Consider the following 21,163-nt stretch of genomic DNA (forward strand, 5'->3'; position numbering starts at 1 on the left):
TTTCTTGGGCAGATTTGTTCAGAGGAGGTTGACCATTGCCTTCCCCTGAGGCTGAGAGCATGTGACTTGTCCAACCCAGTGGGCTTCATAGCGAAGTGGGAAATTGACCTTTGGTCTCCAGAGTTGAAAACCAACATTGAAATTGCTGTGCCATGCTGGTTCTACCCCCCCCCCTTTTTTTTTTTTTTTTTTTTTGCAAATCTATGAAAGGAAAGGATATGCATGTTTCATCCCTTTCACTGAAAGACTAGAGAAAAAAATTAGGGAAGGGTTAATGGGAGGATTTTCTCTTCTAAGCAACCAGCAAAGCTCCCTTTTAATGAGAGACTAGAAAAAATGAGGGAAGGGACCATAAGAGGCTGCCCGTCCCTGAGTAAACCCCAAAGTTCTTCTCATCCCTGAGAGACTAAAAAAAGGGCGGGAAGGTGATAGGAAGATGCCCTTCCTTGAACAACTCCCAAAGGTGTTCTCTTCCTTTCATTGAGAGACTAGAAAAAACGAGGGAAAGGACCATGAGAGGATGCCCTTCCCTGAACAACTCCCAAAGCTGTTCTCCTCCCTTTCATTCAGGGACCAGAAAAAACGAGGGAAGGGATGATGTAACACAGAAAGCTGCTCTAATTTCTTTGAGAGAATAGGAGGGAAAAACGAAGGAAGGGGCGATGGGAGGATGCCTTTTCCCAGCAACCCCCAAAGCTTTTCTCCTCCCTTTCCTTGAGAGACTAGGAAAAACGAGGGAAGGGGTGATGGGAGGATGCAACCCACAATGTTGCTCTCATCCTTTTGAGTAACTAGGGGGCAAAAACCGAGGAAAGGGGCGAGGGGAGGATGCCTTTCTCTGAACAACCCCCTCAAAGCTCTTCTCATCTCCTTGAGAGATTAGGAAAAACGAGGGAAGGGGTGAAACCTACAATGTAGCAACCCACAATGCTGCTGTCATCCTTTTGAGAAAGTGGGGGGTCAAAAATGAGGGAAGGGGCCGAGGGAAGGAGGCCTTTCCCTGAGCAACCCCCAAAGTTGCCCTCCTCCCTTTCCTTGAGAGACTAGGAAAAACGAGGGAAGGGGTGATGGGAGGATGCCACCCACAATGCTGCTCCCATCCTTTTGAGAAACTAGGCGGCAAAAAACGAGAGAAGGGGCGATGAAAGGATGCTCTTCCCTGAGCAACCCCCAAAGCTGCCCTCCTCCCTTTCCTTGAGAGACTAGGAAAAAACGAGGGAAGGGGCGGTTTTTTCCTAGTCTCTCAAGGAAAGGGAGGAGGGCAGCTTTGGGGGTTGCTCAGGGAAGAGCATCTTTAACCCAGGGATGCCCCCCACCTCTCTAGATTTGCAAAAGGTGTAAGCTGTGTGTGTGTAGGGAGGAAAAAAGCATTGCATCAGAGGGTGGATCTCAGAAGGGGGGTGTTTCTCTCTCTCCCCCTCTGCCCTCCCCTTCCCCATTCCCCATCGTGCCCAAAAGAGACAGCAGCCTCACATGACCCACTCTGGGCCCTGCCTTTGGATGGCTGGGAGGGGGGACTGAGCAGCAGGGAGGGGCCATGGGGTGGAGACAGGCAAGCAGGGCTGGGTAGGAAGAGCAAGAGCAAGGGGGGGGGGGGCAAAGGCAAGCCAAGGCTGGGATCGTGGGCTCTGCAGCTGTGCCACCCATCCAGGGATGCTCCTCTGTCCCATGGCTCCTTCCATCACCGCCCCTGGGAGACCCTGAGAGGTCCAGGATGGAAGAGGTAAGCAGGAGGGGAGAGAGGGCAGAGATTGGGGTGCCAGGGATGGGCATCGCTTGGTATAAGGGGGTGGGGGGAAGATACAGGGCGTGGTGCTGGCTGGGATCTCTGTTCTATGGGGTGGGTTTGTAAGGGGAGGAGCCGGAGAGGGGGAGCCCCCCCACAGAGGGTGCATGGGGGGACGTTTGGTTAGGGGGGGTGCCATGCTGTGCCCTGATCGTGGGTCTTTGCGCACAGAGGCGAGGTGTGTGGGGTGTGTGGGGCTGAGCAAGGAAAGATGCTTGGGGCAAGGCCAGGGTGTGTTGTTGTGTATATTGTTGGAAGGGGGGTGGAAGAGATGCTGTCACCTAGGGTACCAGGCTGGTAAACAGGGTCCCAGACCTCTAGGATGCATGAGATCTTTAGTACACTTGAGTCTTTCTCTTGACTGTTCTTCATTGTGTGTGAGCATGATGATGATGATGATGATTGATGATAATAGGGTACCAGGGTGTTAAACAAGAGTCCCAGACCTTTGGGATGCAAGAGGTCTTTAGTACACTTGAGCCTTTCAACTGACTATTCTTCATTGTGTGTGTGTGTGTGTGTGTGTGTGTGTTGTATTTTTGGATTGTGTTTTGGTATTTTATATGACTGGAATGGTTTTCAAGGTTTCCTTCTGTCACTGTTTGTAAAGCACCGTGTACATGGATGGTGCTATATGAATCAACAATGATGATGATGAACAGTGATGATAATAATGATAATAATAATAGGGTACCAAGGTGGTACCAGTCTCAACTGACTATTTGGTTCTATTCTACATTGTGTGTGTGTATGTTGTATTTTTGGATTGCATTTTGGTATTTTTGGATTGTATTTTAAAGGCTTCCTTCTGCCACTGTTTGTAAAGCACCATGTTCATGGATGGCGCTAATGATGCTGATAATAATGGTAATAGGACACCAGGATGTTAAACAGGGTACTAGACCTCTGGGATGCTTGAGATCTTTAGTACACTTGATTCTCTCTCCTATTTGGTTTTATCCTGCGTTGTGTGCATGTGTGCGTGTTTTATTGTATTTTTGGATTGCATTTTGGAATAGTTTTAAATGTTTTCTTCTGTCACTGTTTGTAAATCACCATGTACATGGATAGAGCTGTATAAATCAATGATGATAATAATAATAATAATAATAATAGTAAGGCGGAGTGTTAAACAGGGTCCCAGACCACTGGGATGTTTGAGATCTTTAGTATACTTGATTATCTCTCGTGACTATTTTGTTCTATTCTGCATTGTGCGTTTGTTTTATTGTATTTTAGGACTGTATTTTGGTACTGTATTTTATATGACTGGAATAGTTATACAGGTGTTCCTCTGTCACTGTTTGTAAAGTGCCATGTACGTGGACGGCACTATATAAATCGACGATGATGACAATGATGATGGGAGAAGGGGGTGTCCATGGTATGATGCAGCTGCTACCTAGGGCACCGAGGGGGTAAACAGGGTTCGAGATCACTGGGATGCTTCATAACTTTAGTATGCTTGATTATCTGTCCAGACTATTTTGTTTTATTTTACACTGTGTGTGTGTTTTTTTTATTGTATTTTAGGACTGCATTTTGGTATTTAATATGATTGAAATAGTTCTAAATGATTTATTCTGTAACTGTTTGTAAAGTGCTGTGTACATGCATGGTGCTATATAAATAAATATTGATAATAATAATAATAATAATAATAATAATAATAATGGGAGAGGGGGGGTCTGGTTGGTATGGTGCACTGGAGGAGGAGATATGCAGGTTGGGAGATGCCCCTGGATCTGGTAGAGGTTGGGCGGCAGCTCTGGGTGGAATACCCAGAATAGTATATAGAGTAAAATTTGAAGTTTTAGTAGATTGAGGTTGTCATACTTCAGTCACATCATGAGAAGGCATGACTCACTAGAAAATACTATAATAGTAGGAAAGATAGAAGGCAGGAGAAAGAGATGGAGATTGCAAGCTACATGGATAGACTCATTCAGAGGCCTGAATGTGCAGGACCTAAGCAGAGCAGTGAAGGACAGTTTTTTTTGGTTATATCTCATCCAAATGCTCACCATGAGTCAAGGTTGACTCGAGGCCAGTTAACAACACAGCTGTCTTGAGTCTCATTATTAGCAGAAAGGTGGGATACAAATGAATAATAATAATAATAGTAATAGGTAGAAGGTAGTAGAAAGTGAGGAAGACTGTACACCAGATGGATGGACTCAATCAGAGTGGTCATGGGCCTGAACCTGCTGGACCTGAGCAGAGAGGTTGAGAACAGGGAGACATGGAGATGTCTCACTGAGGCTTGCCATGAATCGAAGCTGAATGGAAGGCAGCTAACAACAACAATAATATCAGAGGCATTGTTAACTGATATATGCCTGCATGCCTTTTTTTATTACACTGCGAATAATATTCTACGCAGAAGATAATATGAGTAACCCATTTACTGTGGATTAACCACGTTTTACAATTTACTCGTAAGAACTGGGAAGTGCTTTGAGTAGTTAAAGAAATGCACTTAATAATTCCTACTCTTATAGATGATACGTTTAATGCTTTGAACATTTATGGAGCCAGTGTGGTGTTGTGGTTAGAGTATGTCAGACTGTAGGACTGGGCAAAGCCAGGTTCAAACTCATCCAGGAAGCTGAGTGGTAAACCTGGTCCTGTCACTATCACTTGGCCTAATCCTGCCTTACAGGACTGTTGTGAGGGTTAAATGAGGTGGGAGAGAATATATGTTCCCTTGAAGTCTTGAGAGGAAAGAGCTGGGATTTCTATTGTTTCCCCATGCTAAATTTTATTTGATTTTATTGTTTCAATGGTTGATTGCAAATTTGCACGGTAAGTTGTCATATCTAAATGATAAAGTGGGAAATGAACATACATTTTAAAGACCTGAACTAACCTTAATGTTAATTTGCCTGCAAATTTGTACTCATTTGTGATATGTACATGTGACTTGCTCTGGGCGAAAAATCCAGAATGGTATGTAGAATAAAATTTGAAGTTTTAGTCTCACAGTTTGCATATACAAACACACATACACACACACACACACACACATCCAGTTGCAAATTGCATAGCAGTTGGAAAAGCAACTTTTAAATTGTGTTATGGAAAACCTTGGAGTTCTTAGGAATCATGCTGAGAATTTTTCTCCATGAGAAGGTCTGTAAAAGCAGAAGCATATCGGTTTCTCTGAAAAACTGCTTATCCATCTCCTAGTGATTTTCCTCAGCTATAAACATGTTTTGTGCAATGCTGGGTGTGTCCAGGCTACAATCTTAACTCAAATGGTCAAACATGAGCCGGTGACCAATGTGAATTGACTGTGCAGCCTGAAAAGATATTTATTCTTTATGCAGAATTTTGTTACACATAGGGGTTCTCTTGCAAACATGCAGGGCATCTTCAGTGGATGGGTTGAAGCAGAAAGAATTTTCTGAAGGTGGGAAACTTGGGATCCACTGATTTATGGTGGTGTGTGTATGTGTGTGTGCATGTGCATGTGCCAGGGGTGGGGAAGTAGTGTTCAGAAAATATTGGATGAAGCAAGCTGTTACTTTGATTACTAATTCATCATCAAGACTTAAAAGCATCCGGCAAAATCAAAATCCTATAGCAAAATCTGGAAAAAAAGCATGTGTAAACTAAAAGACTGATCACACAATAGAAGTTGTTTTGCCATTTTGCCAACTCTGTGCCTCTAGATTTTAGCACTGGAGAAGGGCCAGCCCAAATCTGTAGCCAGAACAGGTGCCTCTTCCAAAGAATTGCAAAGAACTGCAATTAACCATTGATCGGTTGGCAACCTCTATAGTGTGGCTATCTGTGGCTCTGTCTCTTTGGTCTTCACTTACCTGCGCTCCTTTCCTGTTTGCTTCCTTTGATGCTGGTGCATGAACAATTCACCAGTTTCAGCAATATTAAAGGACACAGTCTTTTGCAGCATAAAGAGATAGAAAGGAATACTTTAGCACCTTTGAGACAAAGTGAAAAAAAGAAGTTTCTGGCGTACACGTATATGGACTCCAATCCACTTTGCTGGATGCATGGAGTGAAGAAATGGATTGGAGTCCATAAAGCTTATGCTAGAAATTTCTTTTTCTTAGTTATTCTCAGAGGTGCTACAGGATTCCTTTATATCTGTTAGTCTACCTTTTTATTTCCTTTAAATTAGGGGTGGACAATTGTAGAAGTCTATGGGGCCTCATCCCCCACTGGACTCATTCCTGCAAAAATGTTTTTAAATCCCCCTCCAAATGTCCCAAATGTCCTCTAGGTGACATGGGGGTGTTTTCAGCATGGCCGTTTTGGGCCACTATAGGCCCTGGTGATGCCTTTTTTAAATAATAGGAAGTTAGTGGCTGTCATTTTTTGCTTCAAAAAAGGACCTAAATTGGCTATGAGGGAACTAAGTGGAAGTGCCTTCCACACCTTGTGAACATTATAGGGTTTTTTTGAAGGGGGAGAAAACACCTCAATGAGCCCTGGGGACAACAAAACAAGGACAGCATGTGGCTCTTGGACTGCACTTTGCCCATCCCTGCCTTAAAGTCTAAAAGGTAGGGTTTTTTTCCATCGAGCTGAGCCTTTTAAACAAAGAAAATGATGAGACACCTGGCTGCTTCTCCTTTTAAGATGCCCATTCCTGGTCTTCTGCAATATTAAATATTGGAGGTAGTATGTGAGCGCTGTGTGAGCTCATTATTCCTTGTTGTTGTGTGTTGTTATTTCCGAATTAATGGTGACTCAGTCTAAGGTGAACTTATCATGGGGTTTTTCTAGGCAAGATTTGTTCAGAGGAGGTTTGGCATTGTCTTTCCGTGAGGCTGAGAGCATGTGACTTGCCCAGGGTCACCCAGTTGTTTTCATGGCTGAGCTGGGAATCAAACCCTGGTTTCCACAGTTGTAGTCCAACACTCAAACCACTGACTTGTGAAACTTCAGAGACATTTTATTATTACAGTATTTTATTATTGTGTGTTTCTAGGGCTGAGTTATGGCACTAGAAGGTGATTTGGGGGGCTCAGTCCTCAGTCAAGCAAATGGAACCTGCAACAAAATGTTACAGTGTTTAGTGCTCTTGTTTAGAGTACTAGCCATGATATTTTCAAAGACGCTCCAATAATTCCTCCCATTCCCATCTACCCCTAGTATTTTATGCCAACTGGGCCTCTTCAGTCTTCATTGGGACTGAATCGCTTTATGACTGACCATTTTTTTACTTTTTTGGGGGTGGGGTGGGAAATCTTGTTGCAAACCTCGGATTTCTGTCAAGCCTATCGATATTTCCCTCTGGTGCCTACATCATGCTGTTTCAGCTGCAAAAGGAATGGCAGTCAAATAATGAATTTGCTCTTCATATATGTAGGATTAGGCTTTAGCACTCATTTAACTGAAATGATAGGAGCAGCAAATTCAGCTGCTCCTATCAAAAGGTGTATCTTCACTGCATACCTATATCACTTCATAACCCTTTTCTCATGAATAATGGGATCTGCAGTTTAGTGGGATCCTTATGCTTCTCTAATAGATTGCTCTAGTCTCCTTCCCATATAAATTGTCAAGGTGCTTTGAGTGCCTGTTGATGCTACAGAATTAAATCCTCAGTCTCTCTCTTCTCAGAGTATTTGCTAAGTACTTCAAGGAGTTTATCACACAGGGGACAATTGGAAGTATAAACAGTGATTAACCCATGATAATAATAATTAATAATAATTTGTTTTATTTATATACCGCTATTCCAAAGATCATAGTGGTGAACAGCAAGTAAGCTAATTAGCAAGTAAGCTAATTTGCCCCCAACAGTCTGGGTACTCATTTTAGCGACCTCGGAAGGATGCAAGCCTGAGTTGAGCTTGGGCCCTTTTGCTGGTCTTGAACTCGCAACCTTGTGGTTTCGAGTGAATGGCTGCAGTACAGGCATTTAACCACTGCGCCACCAGGGCTCCTTGCAATTGCGCTATTGGTTTTCATACAATGTCGTGTGCAAAATGATATTATCCCGTGAATAACCTGTGATAATCCTGCAGTTGTGCTAATGGTTTTCACACAACATTGAGGCGAAACATGATTAAAGTGCTATTAATCCGTGAATAACCAGGCAAGAAACAACAGCAAATCATTCACGGGATTTTACTGTGAATGACTTTTTGCTGTTTATTGCCTGGTTATTCCCTGGTTATTCACAGGATGGCTCTTGTGTTAATCTCATTTTAATCACATTTTAATGTCAATTGCATGATTTTCTCAGGTTAATCACTTTTTAAAGTCCCAATTCCCCCCTATGTGATAAACTCCCAAGAAGCTACAAATCATAGAATTCCTTCGGATGAAGTAATGGCAACGAAAGTAGTAAGAAACATGGTGTGTAATTGTGTAATGCAGATTGTCTACTGCCTGAAATTTGTTGAGTTTATTTTTTCCAGGTCTGTTCCTTTTCCCACTCCAGAGACAGATCCTTGGGGACAGTCCTACACCTCAACAAATGGTTCTGTGCCAACCACCCTCTGATTTCACTCTCATTATTTTTTACTTAGTGAGCAGAGATGGGAGAGGATGGGCTGCTTTCAATCTGGTTGCTCAATTTGTCTTTCTTCTCCTTTTGGGGCAGTGATGAGGACTGGTTCCACCCCAGATGAAGTGGCTGAGTGAGTCAGTGGTAACAAGGAACAAGGGGAGAATCTCTGGAAGGAACTTGCTTGACAGTCTCACCCTGTCTTCAGATCTGGGGTTGGCAGAGTTGAGGATGGCAAACCTTTTGTTGCCTGAGGCAAGGACAGCAGAATTCTTTCCCTACTTTCTAGCCAAGCTGCAGAGAACCAAAGTCTGCCCGTTTTAGTTTGGTATCTGAGACAGAAATCTCACAAACACTTCCTCCCTGGTATCTCATTGTTTTGTGCTGTCAAGTCATGCCCAATGTGTGGCGACACTAAAGTGAGCCTATCACAGGGTTTCTTGTCAAGATTTGTCCAGAGGGAGTTTGCCATTGCCTTCCTCTGAGGCTGAGAGAGTGTGACCTCCTGAGGTCAATCAGTGGAATCCATTGTTAAGTGGGGGTTCAAACCCTGGTTTCCAAAATTCTAGTCTAATGCCAAAATCACTGCACCATGCTGGCTCATTCCTCCCAATAGATGCCAAATCATAATAAGTTAAGAGATCTTGTAGCACCTTTGAGACTAACTGAAAGAAAGAAATTGGCAGCATGAGCTTTCGTAGACTTCAGTCTACTTCCTCAGATCTTTTTCCAAATGCATCTCTACGTACTGATTTTACAGACTAACATGTCTATTTCTTTGAATTCTACCTTAATAAGTTAAATTTGCAATCATTTCTTGACATCCCAGACCAGGTACCTGTGGAAGTTTCCTTTCCTGGCATGGCAAAGCCAGCACTGAGAGCTAGGATGATGAAAGATGTTTTTCAAAAATGTATAACTAGATTCCTTGTGACAGGAGGAACACAGTGGCTGAGTCCATGCTTTGCATGCAGTAGGCCATAGGTTTAATCTCTATGACCTTTTAAAAATTGTTTAGGACTATAACCTCTGTCATCCTGCACCCTGACAATGATGAGTATTGTAGTCAAACAATATTTTGGGGACTGCTATGTAAAAGTGATCACAAGATAACCGGACAAGAAAGAGAGCTGATACTAGTTAAAATACACACTATTCATCTGGGGACAATGCTATATGAGACTCAGTGTAGGTCCAGGGTCTTAAGATGAGGAGCTGAAACTGAAAAGTAGTGGCTTATCAAAGACCAGCTTATAGGTTTGTGGATCAGATGCAGCCCCCGTGCCTCACAGGGGTCCAAAATAAGGGAGTTGGCCACCTAAAATAATAATTCTGTTCTCCTGTGAAATTTTCCTTCAGTCTCTAAATTTCTAGTGACTGAAACATTGGAAATTGTTCACACCTAGAACTCTTATATTTGCTGTGTTCGCATTCTCTTGGAAACTTGGCCTGCTTCTTCTCTTTGGGTTCTCAGACAGTATTTCTTAATGCTCACCTGAAGTTTAAAATTACTGCAATGTTAGAAATTTAAGGACTGAAGGAAAATTTAGTGGCGGGGGAGAATACTTATTTGGGAGACAGTGTCCTCCTTTTGCCTGCATCTGTCTATGCCCTTGATGCCACACCAAATTCTATACATTCATATGTGTCCTGATTGACATGAACATGTGAGCCAGTCTGGGAACTCTCCTCCTTTCAACCCTAGTTTGCTTGTTTATGAAATGTATTTTCTAAGAAGCTATGAAAAATGACTAAGAAAATATGATGCCTGGAGTAGTGAAGTCCCTTTTGTCTAAATATTAAAAATGCATAAAACTCCAGGAAAACTAATTAGATCAGCCTTAAAAATTACATCAAGTCGTCCTTAAGAGGTGAAGTCGAAGGCTTTCATGGCCGGCATCCATATTTTTTTGTGGGTTTTTTGGGCTATGTGGCCATGTTCTATAAGAGTTTATTCCTGACGTTTCACCAGCATCTGTGGCTGACTTCTTCAGAGAATCAGAGATGCTGACGAAACGTCAAGAATAAACTCTTATAGAACATGGCCACATAGCCCGAAAAACCATCATTAAAAGCTTGCTTGAATTTAAACCAATCTCCCCTTCCAGTGATAAGAAGAGAATGTTTGTAGTTACTTACTGATCAGAACATTGCACTTTGCACATGCTCAGTAGAGATGTTATTCCTGCTGCCAGTTTGGCAGGGGGCAACATATTCCATATCCCTACTGCTAATGCATTTTAAGAGGCGTAGTGTGTAATTATATATCAGAGAATGTTTTTCTGTTCCTGGCTTTATACCGGCTTCTGAAACGGATGCCAAGGATTCAGTGGCATGAAGCTTCCTCTGTGATGAAGCATCTGATATCTAAATGCATACCTCCTTGCTGAGGATCCCTGCAGCTGTATGTGCATCTACCCCAATCCTTTCCTCTGGACTCTTCTTTTAAAAAAGAAGCTCCAGCGGTCAAATTTCTGTGCATTCCACTTCTAATACCTGATATGTAGGAAGTCGTTGTGTAGTTACTCAGTGTGTGAGAAAAAAAATGGACTTTGCCATTTGCTCCAGAGATCTTTAATCTATTATCTTACTTTTTGGGATTGAGCCCTGGCATTTAATACATACTTGTGGGGGTCTGTTTGTGGTTATCTGGACAAGGAAAGAATGGCACTTGGCACATTTCCAGTGGTGTTCTCATCTCTTTGCTTACTCTCATTTTATTTTTTAAGTTGTCTTTTTATATAGAAATTACAAGGTGGCTTCCAGCTGCTTTGCATGCGGCAGCTTTGTGTGAATGAGCCCTTCCAGTTAATAATAATAATAATAATAATAATAATAATAATAATAATTATTATTCTTTGAAATGGCACTCAAACTATTTCTCTATCTAGTCAGGCTTGCCTTGAAGAGCAGGTAATTCTGTTGTGTGGTTTGCATTGGGACTCTGGAGTGATTAAGGCTACACAAGTTGTAATTCTGTGCATATTTTAATCAGGGGAAAGCCCTATTAAACCAAGTGGAATTTTATTCTGAGCAGATCTTGTAAGATTGATTTTTTTGTGGCCATGTGGTTAGTATATTCAAGTTGTAATCCACATAAGTAACACTTCTAAGCTACTTGAAATCAACCAAGTAAGTACCTGAGGGGGTTCACTGCATGTGTTCATGTTGCATTTAGTGCAAAAGAAAATCATTGAGCTACCTGATGAAGGGGGAAATTGTTTGCCTTTTGGTCGTGATTTGCTTCTTTGAGACTTCAATCACATGTGTACTTATTTGGTGAAGTAAATTCCATTGGCACTAGGCCTTGCTTCCAAATCAGCAAGACAAGGATTTGTCAATAGGATTCTGGATCAGGCTCACCATATATAGGAAGAGATAAATATGTTTCAGTTAAATTAATGGGTTTCCAGCCACAAATTGCAATACTTTTTAATTTGGGGGAGTGTGAAAGAGTGGATTTTTATTCCAACTCTTTGGAAGGCAATGATTTGGAGAAATGGTTTTTATCTTAAACTCCTGTGCTGTTTCCATACAAGGATTCTTGTTCATTTCATACTTAATGGACAAAACAGGATGAGGGTTCTTAGACTTGTACATAGACAAGCATGGCCCTCCAACCAGAATCATACCACCATTATAAACAGGGGGATAATGCACAAACTGGAATACCCTTCCAGAACAAATTGAAACCAATGAGATGTATAAACTTTTGGCAAAGTTGTTGTTCTCATTCTTTTTCTCCTTCCTCCTCCTGAACAGAAGTATCTAGTGGGAGTGCTTCAGGAGTCTATTGTGGGCCTGGTCTTGTTTAATATCTTTATAAATGGTGGAAGACAGAATAGAAGGCTTATTTATAAATTTGTGGATGACAGTCTTTTGTGGGGAGGTAGTGAATACCCCAGAGGGGAACAGAAATTCAAATGACAGATTGGAGAGCTGGTCCAACACCCCCCCCCCCCCATGAATTTCAACAGGGTTAAATGTAAGGTGCTAAGTCTAAGAAGAAAAAATGAAACACCACTATAGGATGGGTGATACCTGATGTGAAAGCGGTTATTATTATTATTATTATTATTATTATTATTATTATTATTCCTTCCTCTCTTCAAGGCTTGAGGTGGGATACAACATGATAAAATACAAAACACCTGTGGAAAGGATCTTTGTAGACTACAGACTTAATATGGGTGAATAGTGTGATGTGGCAGCCAAAAAAGCTGGAATGTGTCAAGAAGGATGACCAAATGCAATTCTGGGTTGCATGAACAGAGGTTTAGTATCCATATCAAGTCCCTTTCAATTCTGGTTTGGTCAGACCTCGCCTGGAATATGGTTATGGGCACCACAATTAAGGAAAGATACTGACAAGCTGGAGTGTGTTTAGAGAGAAGGATGATCAAGATGTTTGAAGGTCTGGAAGCCAAGCCTTATGAGGAATGTCTTGGGAGCTGAGTATATTTAGCTTGGAGAAAAGAAGTCTGAGAGGTGAGATGATAACTATTTAAAAAAATCTCAAGGGATATCATGTAGAAGATGGAGCAATCTTGTTTCCTGCTGCTCCAGAACATGAATAAATGAATTTAAATTACAAGAAAAAAGATTTTACCTGAACATTAGGAATAACTTTTGTTTTAATTGTAAGAGCTGTTTGACAATAGAATAGACTACCTTGAGGTGGTGGACTCTTCTCCTTTAGAAGTCTTTAAACAAAGGCTGAACTGGCATCTTTCAGGACTGCTTCAGTTGTGTATTCCTGCATGGCAGGGGTTGGACTGGAATAGAAGGTCCCTTCCAACTCCAAGGTTCTATGATTCCTCCTTGTTTCCTTCAAATACTTTATTTTTCTTTTATAGAGGGAGGAAGGGAAGGGGCTATTAATCATGCTGAAATTTTAATCTTAGAATGGTTTAATTCTTTTTAAGGGGAGTTCTGTATATTATTATTATTATTATTATTATATTTGTATTATTTTAATTTTTGGAAGCCGCTTTGATTGGTTCTAACAAATAAGCGGAATAGAAATAAAGTTTTATTATTCTTATAATCCCCTCTCCATGACCATTGGAATACTTGCTTTCCACCCCTCCAGCCTGGTTCTGCTTCTGAGTTTTCACTCTAGACATTTCTCAACCATTTTTAGTATTTTTCCTCTATAAGGAATAGATACACACAAGAGATTGTGGGGGAAGAAATAAAGCTTTGGAGGGTCACAGATGTTCCTTATCCCCTTGACACAGTGGGAAGGAGGAAGTGAATCTGTCTCCTAAAGGGGGCCATAAAACATTGATGTTGCATTGCCAATACACCTCTGGATCCAATTTTGGGTTCTGACTTACAGTTAAGGAAATACACCTCCATGATGAAAATCTTGGTCATAGGACACGTGGAAGCTCTATTTAACACCTGTGTGTTATCTCCAGAGTATAGGAAGTTACCCTTTAAAAGTAAAATTCTCATTAGTTGGTTCAATAGTTGAACAGTATTTTGCTGATGCATCCTGCTTGCACTGTTTTTTTAAAAAGCAGCTCATTGAATTACTCCTGTGTTACTATTTACAGTACATTTCTGATTTTTTCCTACTTTAAAAAAGGTAAGAGAATGACATTATAATAAAAAAAGTATGTTAAACCACTTATTTGAAAAGTAAAATGTTAAAACTAATAGGAGGCCTTTATTTGTTATAATGAAGCAATAACGTTCCTGCTTTTTATGCTGCACTTGAAATTTAACTTTCTTGCACCCTCATTAAGCCCTCTGCCTGATTAACTCATTATAGATAAATTTGTTACTTATGCCTTGTTACTTTTGAGTTCTGAATGCTCTGCTGATGAAGGAACAGAAACCTAATCAATTAAGGTTTTAATTGCTGAAATGATGCTTGAGATCACTCGCATTGCTTCCAGCGCTGCACCCTGGGTCCCCCATCACCGCTGTGTTGAAAATGGATACACAGACGTGGGGAGAAAATCATTCTCAGAGATACTGGGCTGGATCCAGACTTAAGTATGCTTGCAGCTGATACCCTGAAATCAATGGAATTTATGTTATTCCTGACTAATTTATGTAAATCTCTCTGATTCCAGTTAAGTCTCCTTTGAGCATGACTATATCTAGGTTCTCCCCAGTAAAATCATTTGACATACTCTTTGGACTTGGACCATGGAATTGGAGGTCATACATGGCAAAGAATTCACCCTGGGGCTTTCCTTCCCTCCCAACAATCCTGTTATCCCATACAATACCTAATGCAGTCCCTTTATTACTGAATGCCTGATTAATCTGATGTCCATGGAGATGCTATGGGCATGGTTTGAAGAGACAAGCTGCCTGCCTGCTGTTTTCTCTTTCTCTCTCTTTATTGCATCTCTTTTTCACTTGGCTTTGAGACAGGCAATTCCTGCATTTCCATTTTCCTCGCTCCCTCCTGAAACTCCCAGGATTGGATATCTTTTTTCCATCTAATCTGGCAATGGCTTCTCCCACAGCTGCATGTAGGGCAGCTTGTCCCCCTCCCCATACACTTTAATCTGGCATCCTATGCTTTCTTCATTATAACTTGCCCTATTTTGCAATGTGTTTGTTGTCCTTTCAGGCAGTGGTGCAAAGTGAACAGATGCACCAGCGCCTGGGGGCTATTGGCCCTATTTGCCCAGTGTGTGGCTTTTGCTGGTTTGCACTTGCTCTTATGTGCAAAGGTGGCTTTTTCCACCTGCAAGACCTCAGAACTGGAGTCAGAAACTGAAGAAACCCAAATCTTGGGAGGACCTTGGGAGGAGATCCTGGGAGGCAAAATCTTGATGCCTCTTTTTCCCTAGGCAATTATTTCTTATTTCTCAGCGACCACACAAAATGTAGGCAGAATAGGGAAGTGGACAATATCTGGTAGGCCCACAAAGCATTGCTCCTGAATGTCCAGCTTCCCATGGTGTCAAGACTTTCTGGGTTCAAGGTAGGCCAGATTTAGGACTGATCTCTTCTACTTATCTTTGTGTCTGGTGGGAGATGAATAGGGTTGGTCAAATCTATTGTTTTCAATGGTTTATCAGTGTTCCACTGTTAGATGCATGCCATCTCACCTCAGCACTGACGTGCAAACTGTGTCATTTTTTTTTAACATTTGTACATATTTCTTCAAATGTACGCATTACTATATGTAATTTCCCAAATGTCACATTTTGGGAGACATTTTTAAAACATGTGTACACATTTTCCCCTGTAGGAATATGGTAATTAGTGCAATTCCCCCCTAATATAGACATTTTATGTATAGCCTGTGGGTCTTCTGCAAAATTTTAATTGATCAACTTGAGCTCAATGTTTAGAAAAACATGCATTTTGGAGCACAACCGAGTTTCATTTTTTGCTTTCGTTCCAAGAGTGTGTTAGATATATCAGCAACAATGTAAACGAAAGGAAATTCTCACCCATCTAGGGATCTTTATAAGTGTGCTACTCAACAGGGACGTAGCTAGGATTTTAGGAAGGGGGGGTCCAGACTAAGTGCCACTATTATAATGGGGCTTGGGTGTGGCGGTGCAGCAGCACACACCATTCATTTTTCTAATGGAAGGGGGGGTCCGGACCCCAAGAGCCCCCCCCTTGGCTACGTCCCTGTACTCAAAGTAGTGGTCCCTGGACTAGTGCCAGTCTCTTAGCAGTCAGTTGTAGCCAGTGGTCACAAATTTAGTGCCAGTTACCCTGGTATTTTTTTTTGGGGGGGGGATTTGCCAGTGTCTCACATCTTATAGTTTAAGAGAAACTGTGATGGTTCTATTCAGTTACCATTGCAACTGTACCATTTGTATCCTGCATTTCCACCACATAGTGCTCATGTCAGCTAACAACCGGAGCTTTGCAAGTTATATTTTAAAAGGAATTGTTACCATTTGCTATTCCCTATTTTTTTTAAAAGCCCCAACCAAATACTACTGCTTCTTGTGGGGTTTTAAAAATCAAGCTTACGTGTTGCATTACTCATTGGGTTTTGTTACTTTTCCTCCCACATGAAACAGTAAGAAAATGGGGAAAAGGGTGTCTCTCTGTGTGGGAATCCCCCTCAAAAACAATGAATATTAAGTAATGAATAAATGAGGTGAGAAAAGATGTTAGTTGCTGTATTACTTTCAAAAATAGCACTCTCTCCATCCCTGAGAGAGATTCAGTGTGGTGTAGTGGTTTGAGTGTTGGACTATGGAGACCAGGGTTCAAATGTCTCCTCAGCCATAGAACTCATTGGGTGACCTTGCATAAGTCACACTCTCTCAACCTCAAAGGATGGCAATAGCAAACCCCCTCTGAAGAAACTTGTCAAAAAGAAAACCCACGATAGGTTTGTTTTAGGATTGCCATAAATTTGAAAATGCCTTGAAGGCAAACAACAACAACTCTCCCCTGAAAAAGGCAGGTGCCATTATCATTTGTAATGTGTTACTTTAGTATTAATAAGGATACAGTAAGCCTGAGGGCAGGGAACTGTCTAATTACAAAGATTGTATGTACAGCGCTGTGTACATTTACAGCGCTTTATAAATAAAGGTTAATAATAATAATAATACAGTATAGTATAATAAAATGCAGTGAACAGAAACAGAATGGAAAATTAGAAACAAAGCTAAAATAGCTATTAAAGCCAATTATAGGAGTAGCCACGGAGAAATTCCCTTCTGCGTTGCTGCCAGAAGCGGAGGTTGGCAAGCCAAAAGGAAATTGGTGGTAAGGGTATTTCTGGAGTGAGGGGCTTTGGAACTCTGCATTAACCTTCTCAACACATCTCGTGTCTATGAGCCATTGGGAACCTGTCACTTTCATCCTTCCCTTCCTCTCTCTTGCCCATACTGATTGCTCATAGCTGAAAAGGTGGGCTTGGGTTAAGCCAGGCTCACGGATGCTTAGCATAGTTCAGAACAGGTGCAACACCTCTGCCTGAGCTGATCCTTCTTTGCAATATCTCCCTGCCTTTACTCTTAGCTTAGCACTACAGTACTAAGATTTCTGTGAGGGAATAGCTACTCTTACTTGTGCAGATAGAAAACAGTAGTAACTGGTGTTTTTCATGTTTGTGAGATGATGAATCCACTCTGAGTTTTAGTTTGAACTTCAAAGGAACTGTCAAGATGCTGAAATCTATCTCCAGAATAGGTCTAGTACCTTGCGTAATTCTTTTAAAGTTCAAACTGAAAGCCAGAGCAGGCTTACAGCCCTATTGACATGGGACTCGCCAACCAACACCAGAAGAGAAAACAGGTAAGCAGGAGCCCATGTGGCGTAGTACTTTGAGTGTTGAACTACAGCTCTGGAGACTAGGGTTCAAATCCCAGCTCAGCCATGAAACTCACTGGGTGACCTTGGGCAAGTTACATTCTCTCAGCCTCAGGGGAAGGCAGTGGCAAATCTCCTCTGAATAAATATTCCCAAGAAAATCCCACTAGATCAAACCTCATCTTCTAGCTCAGTCTAGCACCACACTGACCATGCCACTAATATAGATATGAAATAATATAGTAGAAGCAATTAGAGTGCCTCTGAGCATAATACAGAGTAGTTTCCCTTGATACTGAATATTGGCTGTCTGAGTTCGTAAGAGTAAGAATTAAGAAGCAGAGTTCTGTTGCAGGATTCCCATGCAGGTGTGATACCTGTCCATTCCCTTTTCAGACCTAAACTGACAGCTCAGGGGTCTACAGGATTCCTGTATATGTGTAGTAAGAAAATATCTGTCCTACTAATAATGACAAAAGAGTATGAGACATAAGGGAGGGAAAAATTTGAAGTCGGTTATCTGTTTCCCCCCTCATGCTTCAAAGACAGTCATATGACCTGTTTTAAACTGTCCAAGCTACACTGATGTTACTCGGAGAACATGCCTTCTTGGTTAGAATACTATTCTCAGATCTAAATGCTGTCCCATAACTTCATGTCAGTAACACTGAATTTTACTATAGTATTCAAAGAGATAGCATAGTGTTAAGTCTGTTCTATCATAAAAGGCATAAAGGCACTTATGAGACTAACTGGGTAGAAGAAATTCCTAGCATAATCTTTTGTGGATACTGTCACTTTACCAGTTGCATGGTCTATTACTTTTGTAATAATAATTGGAGTGCCTCTCCCAGCACTCCTTTCCATTGACTAGGGCTACTGCTGGGACTTGCAGTTCAATGGGGAAGGGCATACACATTTCCCATCTGTGGGTTTCAACTTTGGACAGAGCTGGTGTTGCATCTGTGGAGCTCTGATCTTTCATGGCGAAGGAACTGTACGGTTCTTGTGTTCTTGAACCATGCTAGTGCAAAGTTATACTGTTTAGCTGTTTTGTGTGTGGCTGCTGTTCGGTGCTGATGCAACAACGTGACTTGCAAAAGTGCTCCTGTCGATGCTATCTGTCTTGTTTTTGTTCTGTTAGTGCTTTGTGCCAGGCTGTAAATAAAATGTTAAATACTATAAGCATTAAGCAGCAGTAATTTTTAGCGAGCTCAGGAAAGCCTTTCAAAATATGGGTCAGCACAGGGTATCCATAAGCCTTAATCTGCTCCTGCCGTCTGTCTCCTGTAAGAGAGACCCCCCTTTCTCCCCACCCTTTGCTGCTGTCAGATGAGTCTGCTTTCCCTTGTTTATCCAAGATTGCCACTGATCTGAGCTCTAGACCTTAGCAACCCTTTTGGAGCCATTCTGATCCAGGCCGGATTAAACAACAGCTAAGTGGGTTCTTTGGGCAGAGTTGGAAAAATTACTTTTTTGAACTGCAGCTTTCAGAATTTTCTAGGCAGTATGGCTATTGGACATATTGGACTCAGGGAAGCTGTGTCAGCAGCAACAGATCCTCCAACATTTCCCAGATGAAAACTGGGACACATAGAATCATAGAATCACAGAATTGGAAGATACCACAAGGGCCATCCAGTCCAACCCTCTACCATGCAGGAACTCACAATCAAAGTACCACCCACAGATCCAGCCTCTGTTTAAAGAAGGAGACTCTACCACTCTCTGAGGCAACCTTTTCCATGGCTGAAAAGCTCTTACTGTCAGGAAGTTCCTCCTAATGTTGAGGTGGAATCTCTTTTCCTGTAGTTTGAATCCATTGCTCGGGGTCCTATTCTCTGGAGCAGCAGAAAGCAAGCTTGCTCCATCCTCAATATGTGACTGAGAAGCATCAGTCTGTGGAATCTTTTCATTTTGCCAGAGTTAGTGAAAGCGATGGGTAGGCTCAGGTTTGCCCTGCAGATGTGGTGACAAAACTTGATGACCTTGGGCAAGTCACTCTCTCTCAGCCTCAGAGGAAGGCAAAGGCAAGCTCCCTCTGAACAAATCTTGCCAGAGAAACCCCTAAGGATCACCATAAACTGGAAACAGCTTGAAGGCACACAACAACAACAAACCTGGGAATAACACGAATGCAGACTCCTGTAACTTCCCCATCCTTATTTTTTATTTTCTTTGTGTGTGTTTCTTTTCTCACAGTTGTCAGAACTTTGGACATTATTTTTTTAGATGTTACCATGTTATTACTTTTATTGGGTATAATCTTGTTATCATTTGCTTTATTTATTTATTTCATGTTTATGCCGCCTTTCTCCCCAAACAAGGGACCCAAGGTGGCTCACAAAATAAAATCATTAAAAAAAAAACTTTACAGTAAAAAATTTACAACAGTTAAAATAATCTAATTAAAACCAATATAAAATTAACATTATCTAGGCCAAATTAAGCAACAGGCTATTTGGGCTCTTTGCAAAAGTTCCTTTTTTGAACAACAGCATTATTATTGTCTTATTATTTAATTTCAAATTTATTTTTTGGCAACTGGTGTGCCCCCAAGAATTATGTCCAAATGATATCCCCAAAACATTTTGGAATTAACAAGTAAACATTACTCCTTAAGTGAAAAAAAGTAATGATGTTACCAGTTATTGTCATTCTTTTGCAAAAGTACATTTTTATAGTACTTTAAGTATGTCCCAGAGGATATTACAAGCAGTGTTGATAAAAAAAAAATCCAGTGTTTTTAAAATCAGTTTTAAAGATAAATAAATAATGTACAGTATTTTAAGATTTTAAATTGGATTTTAAAAATGTAATCTAGGTTTCAACATTTTCTTAAAATTATACTTAAAGAAAGACAACCTAGGTCAAAGATATCATAATGAATACTTATATTCTATAAATATGGTAACAGTAGTTTGTGGAGACTGGAGATAACCTGATCATTTATATTGTGGAGGTGGCATATGCATTCTCTGTGTCACTCTCTTGTTCTCAGCCTTGCCACTCTTTAAGTGCAAAGATAAAGAAGGCTGAACAGGGAATGTAGGGAGCAGAAGTAAATGCAAGTAATCTCATTTTTGGTTGAACTGAGCATAAATCTAAACGCAATTTAGAATAATTGCTTAATATGTGTCTGAAAGCCAGCATGGTGCAGTGAATTGAATGTTTGACTAGGACACTGCAAACTGGGGTTTGTACTGGGTAATCTTGGGCAAGTCACACTCTCTCAGCCTCAGAGGAAGATAGTGGCAAACCCTCTCAGGACAAACCTTATCTGAGAGCTCTGATGCCACAATAAACAACAATCCCCAGAATTCACTAGCACTGAGCCAGGGCAGTTAAAGTGGTGTCAAACTGGATTATTTTTGCAGTGTGTTTTGGACCTTAGCTTCTAGAGTGCATGCCACTAATTTGGTTTTTGTATCACTGAGATACTTATGGTATGCTGGCCTGAAATACTCTTTGTGTCTGTCTCTGCATTCTAGAGAAGTGTGACTTGTTTAACATACCACTGCATTCCTTTCAACAGTATCTATTTTCAGCAGCTTACTGGGTGTGTAACCGAAGTCAGGATTGTCCATGCCATTGTATTTCCAATTTCTATGTATGGTTGTGAAAGTTGGATA

General features: G+C 41.2%; 1 protein-coding gene across 1 annotated transcript in view; it reads left to right on the forward strand.

Annotated features, from left to right (window-relative positions):
• Positions 1-1,610: 1,610 nt before the first annotated feature.
• The window catches only part of ARHGAP23 (Rho GTPase activating protein 23), a 228,789-nt gene continuing 209,236 nt past the window's right edge, over positions 1,611-21,163 (forward strand). Inside the window, exon 1 of the mRNA XM_089531789.1 lies at positions 1,611-1,723. Coding sequence (XP_089387915.1) covers positions 1,715-1,723 — 9 coding nt within the window. The 5' untranslated portion in view covers positions 1,611-1,714. The remainder of the gene's footprint in view (positions 1,724-21,163) is intronic.

This window comes from Sceloporus occidentalis, unplaced genomic scaffold (genome assembly GCF_023333645.1).
Source record: "Sceloporus occidentalis isolate IW3139 unplaced genomic scaffold, rSceOcc1.0.p SCAF_7, whole genome shotgun sequence".
NCBI classification, from domain to species: Eukaryota; Metazoa; Chordata; class Lepidosauria; order Squamata; family Phrynosomatidae; genus Sceloporus; species Sceloporus occidentalis.